The sequence below is a fragment of the Solea solea genome, chromosome 2, assembly GCF_958295425.1.
Source record: "Solea solea chromosome 2, fSolSol10.1, whole genome shotgun sequence".
NCBI classification, from domain to species: domain Eukaryota; kingdom Metazoa; phylum Chordata; class Actinopteri; order Pleuronectiformes; family Soleidae; genus Solea; species Solea solea.
Window position 1 is genome coordinate 1,600,364 of NC_081135.1, and position 17,135 is coordinate 1,617,498.

General features: G+C 39.3%; 3 protein-coding genes across 13 annotated transcripts in view; all 3 read right to left on the minus strand.

Moving 5' to 3' along the window:
* LOC131455528 (mitogen-activated protein kinase kinase kinase kinase 4-like) overlaps nt 1-4,220 on the minus strand; it is a 44,409-nt gene extending 40,189 nt beyond the window's left edge. For 9 of the 10 annotated variants that reach the window (XM_058623209.1, XM_058623204.1, XM_058623208.1 and 6 more), the window contains exons 1-2: nt 3,927-4,220; nt 2,884-2,949 (exon numbers count right to left, since the gene is read on the minus strand). In XM_058623209.1, coding sequence (XP_058479192.1) covers nt 2,884-2,949; nt 3,927-3,983 — 123 coding nt within the window. In that variant the 5' untranslated portion in view covers nt 3,984-4,220. The remainder of the gene's footprint in view (nt 1-2,883; nt 2,950-3,926) is intronic. The other variant, XM_058623212.1, reaches the window with a different exon arrangement.
* A 2,978-nt stretch (nt 4,221-7,198) lies between these two features.
* chst10 (carbohydrate sulfotransferase 10) lies at nt 7,199-12,462 on the minus strand. 2 transcript variants are annotated; one of them, XM_058654392.1, is made up of 6 exons: nt 12,193-12,462; nt 11,219-11,361; nt 10,675-10,784; nt 10,342-10,567; nt 9,351-9,456; nt 7,199-9,273 (listed from the first exon to the last, which is right to left on the minus strand). In XM_058654392.1, the coding sequence occupies exons 2-6, from the start codon at nt 11,322-11,324 to the stop codon at nt 8,721-8,723; spliced, it is 1,101 nt and encodes a 366-aa protein (XP_058510375.1). In that variant the 5' UTR covers nt 11,325-11,361; nt 12,193-12,462; the 3' UTR covers nt 7,199-8,720. The 2 variants fall into 2 exon arrangements, with proteins under 2 accessions (XP_058510375.1, XP_058510366.1); XM_058654383.1 differs by having other exon boundaries at nt 12,176-12,462.
* Nucleotides 12,463-13,293: 831 nt separating this feature from the next.
* On the minus strand, nt 13,294-16,899 carry rpl31 (ribosomal protein L31). The gene is made up of 5 exons (XM_058654403.1): nt 16,774-16,899; nt 15,694-15,797; nt 15,109-15,234; nt 13,462-13,574; nt 13,294-13,365 (listed from the first exon to the last, which is right to left on the minus strand). The coding sequence occupies exons 2-5, from the start codon at nt 15,795-15,797 to the stop codon at nt 13,334-13,336; spliced, it is 375 nt and encodes a 124-aa protein (XP_058510386.1). The 5' UTR covers nt 16,774-16,899; the 3' UTR covers nt 13,294-13,333.
* Nucleotides 16,900-17,135: the final 236 nt, after the last annotated feature.

The window sequence follows — 17,135 nt, forward strand, 5'->3', positions numbered from 1 at the left end:
GCACACTACGACTGCATACACTCACTCACTCACACACCACACACTCTTTAGACTGTTTAACATGACAGGCTGATGTTCAGCCCACTGACAGGAAGCTGCAGTGATGGGGTTAAACACTTACCTGTGGAGTGCCACAAGGTTCAGTATTGGGACACGTGTTATTTATTCTTTATTTAAATGATATGTGGACAGTGTCATATGTATTTCATTTTGTGATGTTTGCAGATGATGGGTCAGGGTTAGAGTTAAGAGTTAATCAAAATCAAAATATGGTTTGACGACAATAAGTTACCATTAAATAAAGTAAAACAAAAATGTATGATTTTTGGGCAGCACCAGGACAAATTCTGACATAAAGTTGAATTTAAAGGGTGTTGGAATTGAACGAACTTTGTTGGAAACCCACACATAGAACATATGAAATGTAAATTATCCAAATCTATTCATCTATTCTATTATCCAAAGCTATTCTTTATGAAACAAAAGGATTTATTGAATAAAACTCTTCCTGTTTGCATTCAAAACTTCTTTAAATCAAGGAGGAGATTATAATTTACGAGGATTATTAGGATTATTTGAAACGAGCAAAGCCAGAACAAACATTAAATGTATATAAATATAGGAAATGAATCACATTTCCAGCCGCGACTATCGATTATTTTCATAATATATAATCGTGCATTTGTTTGGCCCATAAATGTCAGAAATTGTTGACTGGCGTTTCCCACAAAAACCTCGAAATGATGACTGATGAATAATGATTTCACTGTCATACGGAGCAAAGAAACCAGAAAATGCTCACATTTAAGAAGCTGAAATCTAAGGAAACCTGTGATAATTATTGATAAAAATCCTCAATTGGTCAAAAAAAAACAACTAATCATTGTTTAGTTCTTTGGTCCAGAAAATGTCAGAAAATGTGAAAAATGTTGAACCTGGAAATCACGATGTTCTCAAACGTCTTGTTCCGTCCACAAACACAAAATAATTCACTCAAAATAATTCACTGATTCCTTTGCTATACGGAGCAAAACCCAGAAAATATTCATTATGGGGGAAAAACTCTCTAAAACTGAATTATTCATTATAAAAATGGCTCCAGATCATAAAGAAGTCATTTTGTTTTTCAAAAAAACATCATTTCCAGGTGTGGGGGAAACACTGATCAACATTTTCTGACATGAAAATAATCGAAATCTTGTTTTAATCGTAAAAAAAAAGCTTCAAACCGATTAATCGATTATCAAAATAGTTGACGATTCATTTGGTAATCGATTAATAACCGATTCATTGTTTCAGGTCTAGCGGGGTCACACCGTGGACAGATTGCCAGTCCATCTTTTTCCGAATTTTTTAGATACTGGGGTGGAATGGCTCAGTGCTTAAGACCGGTACCCTGTGTGCAAAAGACATCATGGTCGCAAGTTCAACTCCACCCATGGCTGATTGTACTCAATTCCCTTGTAAGTCGCTTTGGATAAATGTGTGATATTACATTACATGTCATTTAGCAGACAAACCGTCGGGGAGTAATGAGACGTACACATGGCGACAGGACTGGTAACAGAAGGTACAATAGGTGGGATTAGATACGATACGCGATACAAAGTCCACAATACCAACAATGTCACTATACAACGTTTCTGTGATGATCGATACATTGCCAGACAATCATAAAACGATACATTGCGATACCGGTCTAACTGAAGAAAACAAAATGCTAACGTGAAAAGTTAAAAGTGCAGGATTTCTGTTTCTTCACAAGATGGAGAACAAATGTCATAAATCTGTGTATTGAACGTGGACGGAGCGTCTCTTAACATAGCTTTGTCCTTTAATCCCGCACCTTCATTTGTTCATTAAAACATCGATATTTGTGCGAGGAAGGACGACGATGTACTGTATATCAGCCAGCTCTCCAAACCCCTCCACAACAGCCACATTTCTAACGTGTCTGCCTCCTCGACCGTGTCAGTCGACAGCCGCGATGCTACATTTCAACGGGGGAAACGTGACACCGGGAGCAGATGGTCAAGAAAAAAAATAATGTGGGATTTTCCCGTTCACTAAAGAGGAAAAGTCCTGATTTAAATTAGAGCTGGGCAATAATAATATCAGGATATTTCTATTATTACATGATCTCAAAATACACTTGTTTTTTCTATTCATGAGGGCTATTTGCTTGTGTTAATTGACTATAAATATGGTCATTCTGCAAGAACACAAGCGGGGCTGCAACAATTATTCGCTTAATTGTTCGTTAATTGATTACTAAACATTTTTTCCTTTTTTTTAAAGAATTAAAACAAATTTCTCTTTTTTTTCTCAGCTTCTTAAATGTGAATATGTTCTGCGTTCCTTTGCTCCATGTCACAAAGAAATCATTAAAACTTTGGGTTTGTGGACAAAAAAAAAGTGCTTTAATAATTGACAGATTAATGGATTATGAAAATAATCCATTGGTTACAACCATAAACACAAATAATAATAACAACACATCTTTAATTTTAAGCCTTAAGTGACTGGGTTTTTTTTATTTAATTTTGTCAAAACTGTGTATTTTTTTATCAAAATATATACAATATTCACAGGTACTTGATCACAATATATGACAAAATCCAACATCTAAGATCATTAAGTTAATCTGCCCTAATCTGATGAGCTGCGGACAGAGACGTCAGGTGAGCAGGATCAGGGTTTGGTCCAGTGCAGTGGTGACACATTGTTGTCAGGAATCAGTCGAGTGGCGTAAGCGAGTGCATCACAGTGACTCAGTCTCAACATCAAAGCATCAAAACCAGTAAAGGAAACTCTAACATCATCTTATCTATTTTCCGTGATGATCATCACTTCCTTTAAAAGAAAATTAAGAAATCAACTGACCTTGTAAACTTGTCCATAGGTGCCATTTCCGACCACCTCCACCAACTCAAATATCCCAGCTGGATCCTGAAAACACAACAACACACATGTATGTAAAAATGTTGCCACGTTATGAAAATATTTGGAGTCAACACCAACTTACAGACATGATTTCATGCAAAATACTGGTTAAGCTAGATTGCATTATTTAAACACTCATGTAAACAATTTTGTACGGAATTCACAATGAGCATTTTTTTTTCTTTTTTTTATTGCAACTATCAATAATATGGAGTATCGTCCTGTCCCAAACGTAAGCTCCACCTTGTGGAATTTCGAAATAAATCACTACGACTGCATGTTGGTGACCTAGGCTGCATTTTTGTGAAATATTAGCAATTTCCTACAATCAAATAATTGAAATTCACCATGACCGAGAGCTCTTTTTTTGCAGTTATCAATAATATTGTGTATCGCTGTATGTTGAGGAGCTAGACTGTGTTTTTATATCCATCCATCTTCTACCGCTTACTGATGTGAAATGTTACCAACTTTGTACGAAATTGACTATGAGCAAGTGTCTTTTGTTGCAATTATCAATAATATCGTACATCGCCCTGTGCCGAAATGAAATCTCCACCTTGTGGCATTTCAAAATAAATCACTACAACTGTATGTTGACGAGCTAGACTGTTTCTAAGTCACTCGTGTGAAATATTGGACGATTTTCTCCATTCACGGTTTATCCCGACAACGGAAATGCGACTCGTTTGTGAGTGCGTTTTGCTCGCGATGTGCGATGATATCGTGTGCTGCGTTCATAAACAGTGTGAGCCAGCTGTTGCGCCCTGCTCCAGCCTTACATGCCAATCGCATCTCGAACAAAGGAAAAGCAGACAGTGGCAACACCTCGCTACGGCTCAGCGGTCATTTACAGCGCACACACACACATACAGGGGGTAAAACTAGCTCCCGTTAGCCACACGAAGGTTCTGTCGAGCAACTGGAAATAAAAGCGAACAAAAAAACAGTTAAACAACAAAGGCACAGGGGCTCGTTCTCACCCGCAGTGAAGCCAAGTCTATGTCCACTAGACTTTTGGCTGGAGAGTCGTTCGCCATCTTCCCAATAAAAGCCGAGCTTTTCCTTTAGCGTTAGCACAGAATTGTTAGCCGCTGGCTCATTTGCGGGCTCTGCGGAGGAGGAAGCGAACAGAAGCCGCGTCGTGTCGCTCTCTTCTTGGGCAGTCGAGGCGGTGAATGTCGCTACTCCATGTTGAGGTGGCAGCGGCGGCAGCGGCAGCAGCGGCGGCAGCAGCAGGAGCTCCGCTCTCTCTCCAGGCTGATGCCACTGGAGACAATGCTAGCAAGGAAAACTAGCTTTCCGCTAACGACTTTCAAAATAAGGGCCCCACCTTCGTTGTTTCAATTAAAGGAATAGTTTTGTTTTTATGTCGTTGAAATGTGGTCGTGTAATATTTAAATTTAACTTTTTTTTAATTCTACCAGTGCTTTCGAAAATAAATAAAACAATCACCAACTTAGCAGCATTTTAAAATTACTAGTTTAACACAATCAAGTTAAAATAGTAGGATAAAATGCCCTTAAGACAGTACATTTTGTTCTTTTGTTTAATTTCAATGTGTAGGAATATGATAATGTCAATAAAGTACCTACTTACATTTAATTATAGCAAAGTACTTGTAGGATTCCAAGTCGGCTGCCGGCGCTAAAACAATCAGTTATTTTATCATTAATTGCACTTCTGTCATATTTGTTTCACACTAAATCAGTCGCACACATAGTATTGTTAAATACTACGCTGTTTGTACAAAAATACCACGTAAAATAAAGAAATGCCTTAGATGAATGTACTATATGCTTATCAGAAGCCTCTTGTAGAAATTGTACATTCATCCATATTCTTAGTATATTTATGGGTAGTATATCCAATTACTGCAAATAAACATAACACTCTGGAGATTTAAAGGTGTCAAATCCTTTTAAAATCACGGTTGTTTGGTTTTCATTTCCTTAAAATAAGTATTTTATCCGTATTTAAGGCAATGGTTAAGGGTTTTTGAGTATCTTGGGTCTGTTATTGACAAGAAAGGATGACAACATAAATTGCAATATATTGTAAATCCCCCAGCACCCAAAATAGTAAAATAGTAAAAACAACAATACATGAAATATTGCACTATTTAAGCATATTGATAATATTATTTTTGAATCCCTGACTTAGTTTGTCAGAAAAGAAAAGGTAATCCTGATCCTCTATATTTATTAGTGCCTTTGTAGTTATTTATTCTGTAAAGAGTTTTAAAACAAAGTTATAAGTACATTTGACTCTTGAATGTAACAACGCAAAATGAATAAATTTTTCAATAAGTTTATCATGTTTTTTTAATCATGAAAGTAGTGGTAAAAGTTCCTTCTCTTAGTTTGACAGTAGAATAGCAGTTTCCGGTGTTTGGCGCGCCTGCTTGTGCGCAGCTTGACGCAGCTTTAATTGAGAAGCGCACAAACACAGGAAGAAGCCGGTTCACAGAGAAAGAAAAGGGCTGGGCCTCCTCACAGTCTGAGAATGAGGAGGAGGAGGAGGAGGATGATGACATGTTTTTCACTCACTTACTCACTCAACATTTACATTTATTTAACACACACACACACACACAAACGCTGATCGTCATGCACATGCGCATATGAGGCCTCAGTGTCAATATTGGCATTCATGGGTGTGGCAAAGTGAATAATCTGAGGAGTACGGAAGAGGATGAGGGCCACATGAAATAAATACTCAGAATTCTGAAATTACTCTGATTTTTTTACCTTGAAACTGCAAATGTATTAAGACAACATGTTTGTATACATACTGTATGTATATATACGTATATACATACATATATAGTATTTTTATTATCATACATTGTTTTTTGTCAAATCTGCAGTTAGTTATGTTTCTCTGTGTCTTGTTCTTGTTTCTCTGTCATTAAATGAGCGACTGTGAAAGTTTTGCACAATAATCCCTGTGTCTGGACCATGTGTTCATTCACAAACAGCTAATAAACACCATGAATCTTGAAAATTCTTTTTTTAACTCATTATTCTGACCCTTTTAATTTCAGGATTGAGATTTTTGAGAATTCTTATTTTAATCTCAGATTTTTGCCTTTTCTCCTCAGAATTCTAACTTTAATTTGAGAATCCTGATTATTTTTCCCCCCTCAGAATGTTTAATTCTCAGAATTCTACCTTTAAACTCACAATCGTGACTTTTTTTTTGTTTTCTTAAAAAACATCGACACATGGCCCTAATCCTCTTCCGTGATGATGGAGGATCCCGTCATCATGATGATCAAACACTGGGTCAGGATCCACTTGTGGGTCGTTCAGCCGTCCGAGAAAAATACAGTCAGAGACGTCGCCGTCATTAAAAAAGTGACATTAACGCTGAGCTGCTCGTCTCACACTTACACACTCATCCATGTGTTGTTTAAACACTGCGACGACGCGGCAGGACAAACCAGTCAGGCAGGACGAGGAACACACACACACACACACACTCTCATATTTCTACCCATTTTTAAGACTTTGACATTAACTTCCATTCAATTGGACGGACTAAACAAAGCCTCATCACTAACCTTAACCATAACCAGCTAATGTTTAACCCTTAACCTTTAACCTAACCAAATATTAGTCATTAACTTTGCCTCATTCAGACCAGGTTTTGGTTTCCATGAGTCCTGGTCCTGATAAGGTCAGTGTTTATGACAGAAAAGGATCTTAACTCACACACACACACACACAGTCTGGTTTCCATTACTTCAGAGGACATTACATTGACTTACATTCATTTCCTATAGACCACACAACAACACGTCTTCAACTTCAAATGTAATAATTGACATTACGAGGACAGGATTTTTTGTCGCCATCATGTGACCGTGTCATGTGACCTTAGGTCCCACAACATGTCATTCCTGAAACCTTATTAACCCATAAAACAAAAGATAAAAACCATGTATAAAGTTGTATATTGAACTATAATTTGTTGTATTTGTGACATTTAAGAAGTACAATAAAACCTCTGACACTCCACTGCTGTTTTTACCTGTTAAAAAAAGAAAACTATTAATTAAATTAAAATTAGAAATAAATAGAACAATATTTGGATTGTATGTTATTCATGCTTGAGGAAAAAAACCTGTTTAAATAATTATGAGGATCCACAGATGGACAAAACTCCAAATGTACATCCTTCAGTCTCAATCCTCAAAAATCCTCAAAATAATAAAAGGCCGAACTATAACATCGACAAACGTTACGCAAAGTAGCGTTAAAGGAACATGGTTGTTCACGTAGAGCTTTATTACCAACAAAATGTCAGCAGGTGGTTGCACATGGTTCACACAATATTTGTGTCATGAGTTAAGTTAATGTTATAAATAGCGACACATTTTGAAATGCAGGGCGTTTACACAAGTTTCCTTCAAAGTCCTGGACATAAAAAACACAATAATAGGACTCCTGTGAAGCAGAAAGGACGCAGGTGGACGCCAAAAAAGAAATTTGTCTTGTAACATGTTTCCACCAAACATTTGGTGCAACTTAGTTTTGGCTCGCTCCATCCGCATTTCACCTGCCAGTTTAAGTTTGTCAGTCAGATTAGAAATAACACGATCATTTGATGATTGGTTGTTGCAGGACATTGACATGATTATTCCTCTGCCATGTCGCAGTTCTACGTTTTTCCCGAAGAAAAATGACTAAAAACGTCAAGAATCAAAGAAATTCTACGTCTTCTTATCGGGAAATACGACGTCCCTGATTCACGTAACGTGTGCGCTCGTCTTTACGTTGAAAGCAGGAAAACACCGAAGAAAAATAAGATGCCGTTACTGTTGATCCTGAACAAAACCGCTACATTACAGCCGATCCTGTCTTAAAACAACAACACACAATAATCTCCCCTCACTATAATCCCCGTTAATCCTTAAAAGAGGCTGCTAACATTGATGATTCATGGATAAAAATAGAAATTATGACTATAATTAATCAGTTTGAGCTCCTTCGGTGATTTTCAGCTTCATTAAAAACTGAATAATCTTTGGTTTGTGGACAAAATAACTGATGACAGCATCACTGGATTAATCAACACGTTCAATTTAAGAGATTAAATTTGAGCAAAACACGATGGATTACCCACAAGAAAAGACGTAGTAGCTTTTACCAACTGATTCAGGACGGGGTTTTTTTGTTTCTGGTGAGGATGACGTGAAGTCCAGAGCTTATTTCAGAACAGTTTGACCGACTTCTTCGCGAAGTTGGCCCGAGTATCAAAAGATGCTAAGTGCGTTAGAAAAGAGTTGAATTTCGAGGACACGCCGCGTTGGGACGTCGCTCTCGCAGAAGATGCTACATGTGAACGAGCCATTTCTACTCTCTTTACGACCCGTAGCAGCACTCGTTTGAATAGTATCAGTTATTTCAAATAAAAACAAAGACGCTAGAGCACGTCGTCCACCGTCATTCAAGGCCCTGGTATACTCCCGTGCACCGCGTGGAATGCCCCACCAGCAGGTGGAGTATTAAGCCCCGCTCAACAAGCAGTAGGACAACAGAAGAAGTCGTCGCCAAGGATGGTCATCCGAGCCTCAACCTGGCTGACACCGCGACGACACGGGAGCTGTAGCATCGTTCTCTGCGTCCTATTCCCTGCGACTTGTACCGCCACACGATGGTGAGTAGACCAGGGTCCGCGATATGCGACGCGCAAGGCATGTGCACAGAAGTATACCCCGGGCTTCAGTCGGCTACGACACGCACCATGTGTTCTGTAAGAAAAGAAGTTTTTCAGTTCAGTAGAAAGTCGGGGCTCGGGTAACCAAACAGGTGGAAGTCGCCCTGGTAGCGGGCGTAGAGGCGCCTGATGTCTCGTTTACTGATGGCGGCGAAGTAGCGCTCCACCTTGGTCCTGTTGTAGCGCGTGATGCCCGGAGGAATGGCGGGGTACGACACCAGCCGGTCGATGCCCGCCGCTCTGAGGATGTGAGCCGCGTCCTGCTCCAGCGTCTCGTGGTGGCCGACCACATTGTAGTGTATCTCGCACGGCGCGCACAACTCTGCGTACGTCACCCAGTGAATGATGTGCTCGCCAAACTGGCGGTCCATGCGTCGCCGGCCGTCGGCGTCGCCTAGGTAGCGGACAAAGTCCTCAAAGTGCAGGCCGGAGGCGGCGAGGCCGGTGCTGCGGTGGCTCTTGCGGTACTTGCGGATGATGACTGGTGCGATGTCATGCTTGTACCACGGCTCGAAGCGCGGGTTCTTCACAAACTTGTCCTTGAAGGCGGAGATGAGGCGCTCAAAGGGATCCCGGACGATCAGGAACTTAAAATAGGTGTTTAATCTGTTGAGAGAAAAAGATGATTTAGCGTCACACAAATCCTTCGTTGAGGGATCGCTGGTGAATCCATGAAACCAAACCTGTGAGTTATTTCCTGAGGCGTGAGAGACGAGAGGCGGGGCAGCCCGTTTTTCTCATGGTCGTGAACCAGGTTTTCTGGGATTTCATCCACGGTGGAAAACCCTCCTGTCAACAACAAAAATCATTCACTTAAATAAAAGCACACGTGAAAATGTACACTTTTTTTAACTGTACCTCACCACGAGGTTACATTCAGAAATGTTAAAAAAAATCCCACTCGTATAATCTTCACCTGCTTATTTCTCACTCCAACACAGGTGTTTGTCCTGCTTTGTCAACAGCTTATTCTCCCGCACCAAAGTCCATAGAGAAAATGAGTGATTTTACATCACAGCACACAGGAGTGGTTGATCCACTGCTGCCTCCATCACTGACCTCAAAGGTGTTATTTTGCCACTTCAGTGTTTGGACTCCTCCCTTCAGATTTATCTCAGTGACACAAAGTGACCACACGGGGCAGCAGTGGACCAGCAGCTCCTGTGTCCCCATGAACTGATTTTCTCTATGGTATCTGGTGCAGGTAAAAAAAAATCAATGTTTTTTTCAATGGTTCATAAACCGATTAAGATATTGTTGACCATTGTAATTAGGCCAAAGGCAGCCATTTGAGACAACAATCGGAAGTGTGTGCTGCTTTGTAAACCGCTCACTCTCCCACACCAAAGTCCATAGAGAAAATCAGCGCACAGGAGATCCACTGCTGTCTCCATCAGTGAGTTATAATGTGTTATTTTGTGACTACAGTGTTTGTGTCAATGAAGTAAATCTGAGCAAACGATTTTAAACTGACCACACGAGGCAGCAGTAGACCAGCAGCTCCTGTGTGAGCTTAAATCACTGATTTTCTCTATGGACTGTGGTGTGGGAGAGGGAGTGGTTTACAAACAGTGAGATAAAGCCGTGAACATACAGGCCCATCATCATCATCATCATCATTATCATCATTATTATTAGTAATGATAATAATAATTATTGTAAATGTGTACTCACCATTCAGCACAATGAGGACCTTCTTCCACTGGGTGTTGCCTACTTTGGGTGTTTGGCAGAAAAGGATTTTGTGTTTGTCACAAACAAAGATCCGGTCCAGAACAAACTTGCTGACAGAGACGTGTGTCAGGTTCCTGAGGCTGTTGTTCTTACAGACAGAGGAGAGCAGCTCCATTCTCTCGTCAGTGACGGACTGCCAGTCTGATACTGGAGGGTCTTCTGAGAGCTGACACACACACACACACACACACACACACACACGACAAAAATGTGACTTCCAGCCCGGCAAAGAATGCGTCAAATTCAGATATGAAAGTCACCAGTATTTGTCACCTTTTCCCTCAGATTTAGAGACAGTTTTTCATGGCTGGAAACCAGTCTGGTTTTGTCCCCGTTAACACCCGGCGACGTCCAACTCTGACCACCAAACTTCCCTTCATAGTCTGAAAGAACAACAACAACAACAGATTAGAGTGTACAAACTCTTCTGCTAAAATTAACAATACCTGTTCCAACGGGAATCTACCACATGTAAACCACTCACTCTCCCACACCAAAGCCCATAGAGAAAATCAGTGATTTTAGCTCACAGGGACACAGGAGCTGCTGGTCTACTGCTGCCTTGTGTGGTCGCTTTGTGTCACTGAGGTAAATCTGAACAAAGGATTTCAAAACACAGAAATAAAAAACTAACACATTAGAACTCACTGATGGAGGCAGCAGTGGATCAACAACTCCTGTGTGCTGTGATGTTAAAATCGCTGATTTTCTCTATGGGGTTTGGTGAGTGGCTCACAGTCTGTCCTACCGGCAAGAAAACAAATGAAAAATATTCTCAATATTCTATTGGGACCTGTAATCTGTAACCCCAGTTTACCGTTCACAGCTCTGAAGCTGATGAACCTGCTGACGAACAGGAGGATGAGCACCACCCAGCCACACGCCCCGAGGAGCAACCAGTGGTGCCGCATTGCTCCGCACATCAGCCGACGGCCATCGGCGCGGCGTGGCACCCTTTACCTGAACCCAGACACAAACAAGCACACGTTTAAGAACATCACAGTGAGACTGGATTTTCCTGTCACATGTACACGGACCAAAATAAATATGAGCCACAATATTTTAGGAGATAATTATAAAAACATTCAAAAACACGTTTCTAACATTGCAAAAAACATTACTTTAAGCTGCGTTACAGTTGTAATGTTACCAAAACACGTAACCAACATTTTATTACTAAAAATGTGACAAAAACATGCTTCTAACTAGGGATGAAACAAGTCCTCGATTAATCAATTACTAAACTAATCGTCAACTATATATCGATTAGTTGGTTTGAGTGTTTTTACTATTGAAACAAGTTTTCAGATTTTGCAGCTCCATTAAATTGGAACAACTTCTGGTTTTCTTAGCTCCATATAACAGAAATCTGAATAAATAATTTGAAAGAATAATTTGAGGCGGTACTCGATTTTTCTCGGTATTACTCGAGAAAAATAGTCGACAGATTACTCAATTATGAAAGAAAGTTCGTTGTTGCAGCCCTACTTCTAACATTTAAAAAAAAGACATTACTTACGTTACCAAAACAAATGTTGCTAATATTACAAAATATTGTTTTACTTGCTTTAAAATGTTGCTTTAATTACCTAATTCATTTTGACAAAATATAAAACTAAAAAAACGTTGTTGTAACGATGCATTTATCCAGTTTCTGACACGAAAAACATGTACACTTACATTAAAAATAACAATATTAAATAATAAATACACATTCGGACGATGCTAGCTGTTTGACAGTGGTAAACAAACCAGCTACGAGTGGTCAGTTTACCTAGTTAGCTCACTCACTAGCCTCAGCCGGTCTTCCAGACGAGTTGAGTCACGGCGCTCAATGTTTGTTTTTCTCGTTTAAGTTTAAATTCGTGTCATTAAGAAGGCGAAAGGGCGATAAACGCGTCACAGCTGTGCTGAGTTGAGAACCACTTTACATCCGAAAAGAGACTGATGGACGGAAACGAAGACATGGACACCCGTAAGGTGATGTCGCCGCGTGACGCCACGCCCACTTCCGGGCTGAACAGGAAAACGGGCGGGGGCTCAGTCGTCTACAACAACTACGGCAGGAGATTAGGGTAAAAACAAAAGTGGGAAAGGCAAAGGATGATGAATGAATTCATAAAAGTAATGAATACATAATCAGTGGCGTCAGTTACACGCGTTATTAACGGCGTCAAATTTTTTTATCGCAAGATTAACGTTCTATTGGCCTAGCAAACTTTGTAGTTTTTTTCACATGCTGTTGCAACAACTAGTAACGTTTGAAAAACTACAACACCACACCGGATCTAGCTAGACCGGAAACAAAACAGGCACACTGCACACACTCGTTTGGGCTTTTTTGGGCACTCGTATCCAACGCAGCCTGGATAATTTTTCGACGCACTCCCCACAACCAAGTAATGCTTTGTGCATTGTTACCAACCAAGCCAGCAGACCCCAGAACCGTAGTAAGGAGACCACCGAAGAGCTCCTTTAGCTCGGGTTAGCTCGTTATGGCAACAACACATTAAACCACGGGACTCCGTGTTGAAGAACGGCACAGCCTCTTAGGGCTCTCACAGATAATTACTGTGCTTAACAAAGGAATAAATGTATAAAAAATTTATACAGGAAAAAAGTGAAAAGATAAAAAACAGTAGTTTACATAAGTAAATGGATAATTCAAATAACGTACAGACAATAAATGTAAATACATTGGAGAAATGCATTTATCAATGGTTGTTTTGACAGTTGACTTCATTCTATATATTCCTTTTTTATTCAGGTTTTCTGATTTTACAGCTTCTTAAATGTGAATATTTAGTGGTTTCTTTGCTCCATAGAAAACAAGTTTGACGACAAAAGACATTAATATATCAGACATTAAATAAAGACGGGACAATAGGAAGCTCGTTTTTTTATTCCATTTTTTATTCTTCTACTGGCAGATTTAGTTTTCATCAACATTGACTGTCTGCAGACCTGTAGAAGGGGGAAAAAGAGAAAGAATGGGTGTCAATTCTTTATTTCTTGCTTTTTGTGTGTGTGTGTCTCACTAAATAAAGCAATCGACTCTACCTTTGCATGTGGTGACAGGAACGTATGTGACCAGCGTGTAGAGTTTGTTGGGAGAGTCCTCGTCCTCGTTACGCTTCCTGGAGAGACGCACACGGATTCTGTACGGCACGTTCCTGTACACAAACAAGCACAGAAAGATTTGTTCACGCTGCTGCAGCTTTCACAGAAGCCAGCAGATGTCACTGTGGTGTCAACACCCAAACCATCAACTTAACCTTCAACAATAGAGCGATTGTAATCCCAAACTGGCCCTTCTGACAATCCTCTGATTTGAACAGATAATCTGCGTTCTCTTACAGATCGCTCTACTCATAAGACTTGTTATAATTTCCAGAAAATCAGTGAAGAGCCGCTATTATTTTCAGAGCGGCCGTTCAATGATCACATTTGTCTCTGAAAATGAGTCAAAAACTGTATATATGACATATGCTGTCACACCTGGAGCACCGTCCTTGGGGAAGACAAACGGACAGCAGGAGGCCCGGTCGACCCATCAAATCTGACAGGAAGATCACGCTTCCGTAACGACAGCTGATACTAACGTCAGGTGACGGTTCATGCATATAGGGACAGAATGGCCTGTCACAACATAGTCCAACTCCGTGTCTGTTTACATTCTGGAGGCACGTTAAACCGTGTGAGTTTCTGTGAGATCTGTTAATCTCTGGAGTCTCGTCCCTGAAATAGTTTCAAGTGAGTGCTCCTGTGTCTCATTTAGTCTGCTTTCTCAGGATTAACACACTGAAGATCAGTTAGAGTTGTACAGAGTGGTCTCCCATGCTTTTAAAAAAAAGCATGGATTTGAGAGGATCAATAACTCACATTTATACTATTATACAATTTGAGCTGCGACTAACTATTTTCTTACTTTTTTGGTTTGTAAAATACCTGAAAATGTTGAACAGTGTTTCTCAAATGTCTTAAATTTGTTGTAGATATTTTGCAGCTTAATAACAAACTGAAAAATAATAAAAACATGTTTAAAGTTCTTTCACAGCCCTCACTTTTGTGTTTTATTTTAGCCTGTTATCAGAAAATGACTTGTGTTTGACCATATTAAAACAAATAGTTTCTAGAGCTGAAACAATTACTCGATTAATCCATTACTAAATGAACGTGAACTATTTTGATCATTGGTTTGAAGCTTTTTTTCATGATTAAAACCAGTTTTCTGATTGTTTCAGCTTCAATTTTTTGCTCCATAAAACAAAGAAATAATTAAAAAGTGAAATAAAATGTAAATAAAGTACTTGATCATAAAAAATACAGATAGCACAAAACAGTAGTTTACATGTCGTAGGTGTTTTTTTTTTCATCAACACATTTTTTAATTAAGATTGTATCTGTACGAATGTCAGTCGTACACATTGTACTGTTTTAATTTCTAACCATCAGGGTTGATGTCACTCTCAGTTCCGATGTAAATAAACATTTTAATTTTGCCGTTTATCAAAAAATATGATGTTCTCAAGTGGCAAAAAAGTGGAACGACAGCCACCAACGCTTTATATACAGGAGAAAAGTACATTTCTATCGTGTGTCATTTCTCTGGCGCTCCCAGCTTTCCCTCTCAATGCAATCCAATAATCCAGTTTTAGATTTTAACCCGACTTTGCAGAAATGTCAGTATTGAGTGCATCGTCTCACCTGATACCCTTGCTCCACACTGCCTTGTTGAGGCGCGTGTCGATGCGAACATCGGGAGTTCCCATCTCCTTCACGGCGAATTTGCGGATCTCCTTGATGGCGCGGGGAGCCCTCTTCTTGAAACCACTGCAAAAAAGCAGTCACTCATTGAGTCTGGGACACATCCTGACCGAAGACATGTCTGCCAGTTATCAAGACTCAAAAGATGTGTTCATGATTGAATTTCACTGTTTTTACAGCATTTTCAGACAACTACAATGCCAAAGTCATAAAATATAACACATTTGAACTTTACTGATGGAGGCAGCAGTGGATCAACAACTCCTATGTGCGGGGATGTAATATCATTGATTTTCTCAACGGGGTTTGGTGCATTAAGTCAAACTTCATGTTTTCTCTTTAAAAAATCACTCTAATGATGTTTTTTTGTGTAAAGTGTAAACTTAGGCCGAGTAAAAGTTGAACATGTCTTTCAATAAGTGGCTTAACATCCCTTTTTCTTGTGTCCCTGCTGAAAGCCATGTTTTGAATTAACTTTAAACACATTTAAAGCTGCTTCTCATCTCTTCTTTTTTAAATACTTACATTCCATGGATACGCTTATGGACGTTGATGGTGTACTCTCTGGTCACCACCTCATTGATGGCTGAGCGCCCCTTCTTTTTCTCTCCTTTCTTGGTTGGTGCCATCTGTCAACAATTATTAACATCTTTATATTTAATAAAACAAATAAAATAGTGACTGTTTAATTTCTAGTCTTGTGATGGAAAATAAAAGCTTTTATGAGAACATTTGGGTTATTACAAATACAATGCAATCACTTAAATGTTCACATTTACTGGTTTCTTAAATTCATATAACAAAAAAAACGTAATACCTTCTGTTTGAGGACAAAAACGATTCAAACTAAGGGATGCTTTAAAAAAAAACAGCAACAGTTTCAGTGAGATTAATCAATAATCTGAGGGTCTTTACAACAGAGACCTGTTTTAAACATTTACTGGTTACTTTGCTCCATATAACAAAAACGACATTTCAAACCAAACTAAGTGATAAAAAATTTTTAAACAGTGACAGATTATTGATTAATCTCACTGAAATTGAGGGTCTCCTTCACAACAGAGACCAAGTATATACAAATACACAGTAAACAACACGGTACATTCAAAATAAAGCGTTCAAATGCATCAAATCGAGTAATTAAAAAAACCTAATTTTACTGCGCTATTTTGACGAGAAACAAGTGCTAACTTTAACGTGACTGGTTTCATCTTTACTATATGACACAGCGCTAAGCTAACGCTGCTAACTGGAAGCAAAATAAACCGTCATGCTTTAAGTTCGCAAAAGCACTAGGGACATTAAACACTAAAACAAACATTAAATGACGATAGCGACGGTTTTTATTGACATTTAAAAGCGAAACGACACGTTACCGTGGTCACGCTAGACCCAAATGCTAGTAAACGCTACTCCGGCTCAGTCAACGGGAGCGCTAACATTTTAATTATTACTTTTAAGACGCTAAACCGCGTCAAAACCCTCAAATTAAGCACAGTACAGCATTGATGTGTGCACATATACATAATATGTGTTAAAATACGATATTAATCTCACAGGATGGCGTTAGATTGTCTAGAAATTATTTCCGAAGCGAAAACTCACATCGGCTAGAAGTAGAGGCGGAAGTCGAAAGGACGGACCGAGGGCAGGGGTTTGTGGGTAAAGGAAACCGGTCCGTTAGAATATGACGCCCGCCAACCAGTGGACAAAGTTCCTACTCGGGGGAAAACGAGCTTAAACTTTGTCGTAGATGTTTACATTTCTTATTAAGAAACCTTTATTAGGTGTACGTGGTGTAATTGGCGTAAAGATCGTACACTGTTTTAGTTGTTCCGATCCTGTTGCGTATTTTTCATTCAAACTGAGGTCAACTGTTTTGTGCCTGGTTTGTTTGTATTTGATGTTTAAATAAAGTTATTAACGTTTTAACATTATTTTAACTTCTGAGAAATACGTACACAACG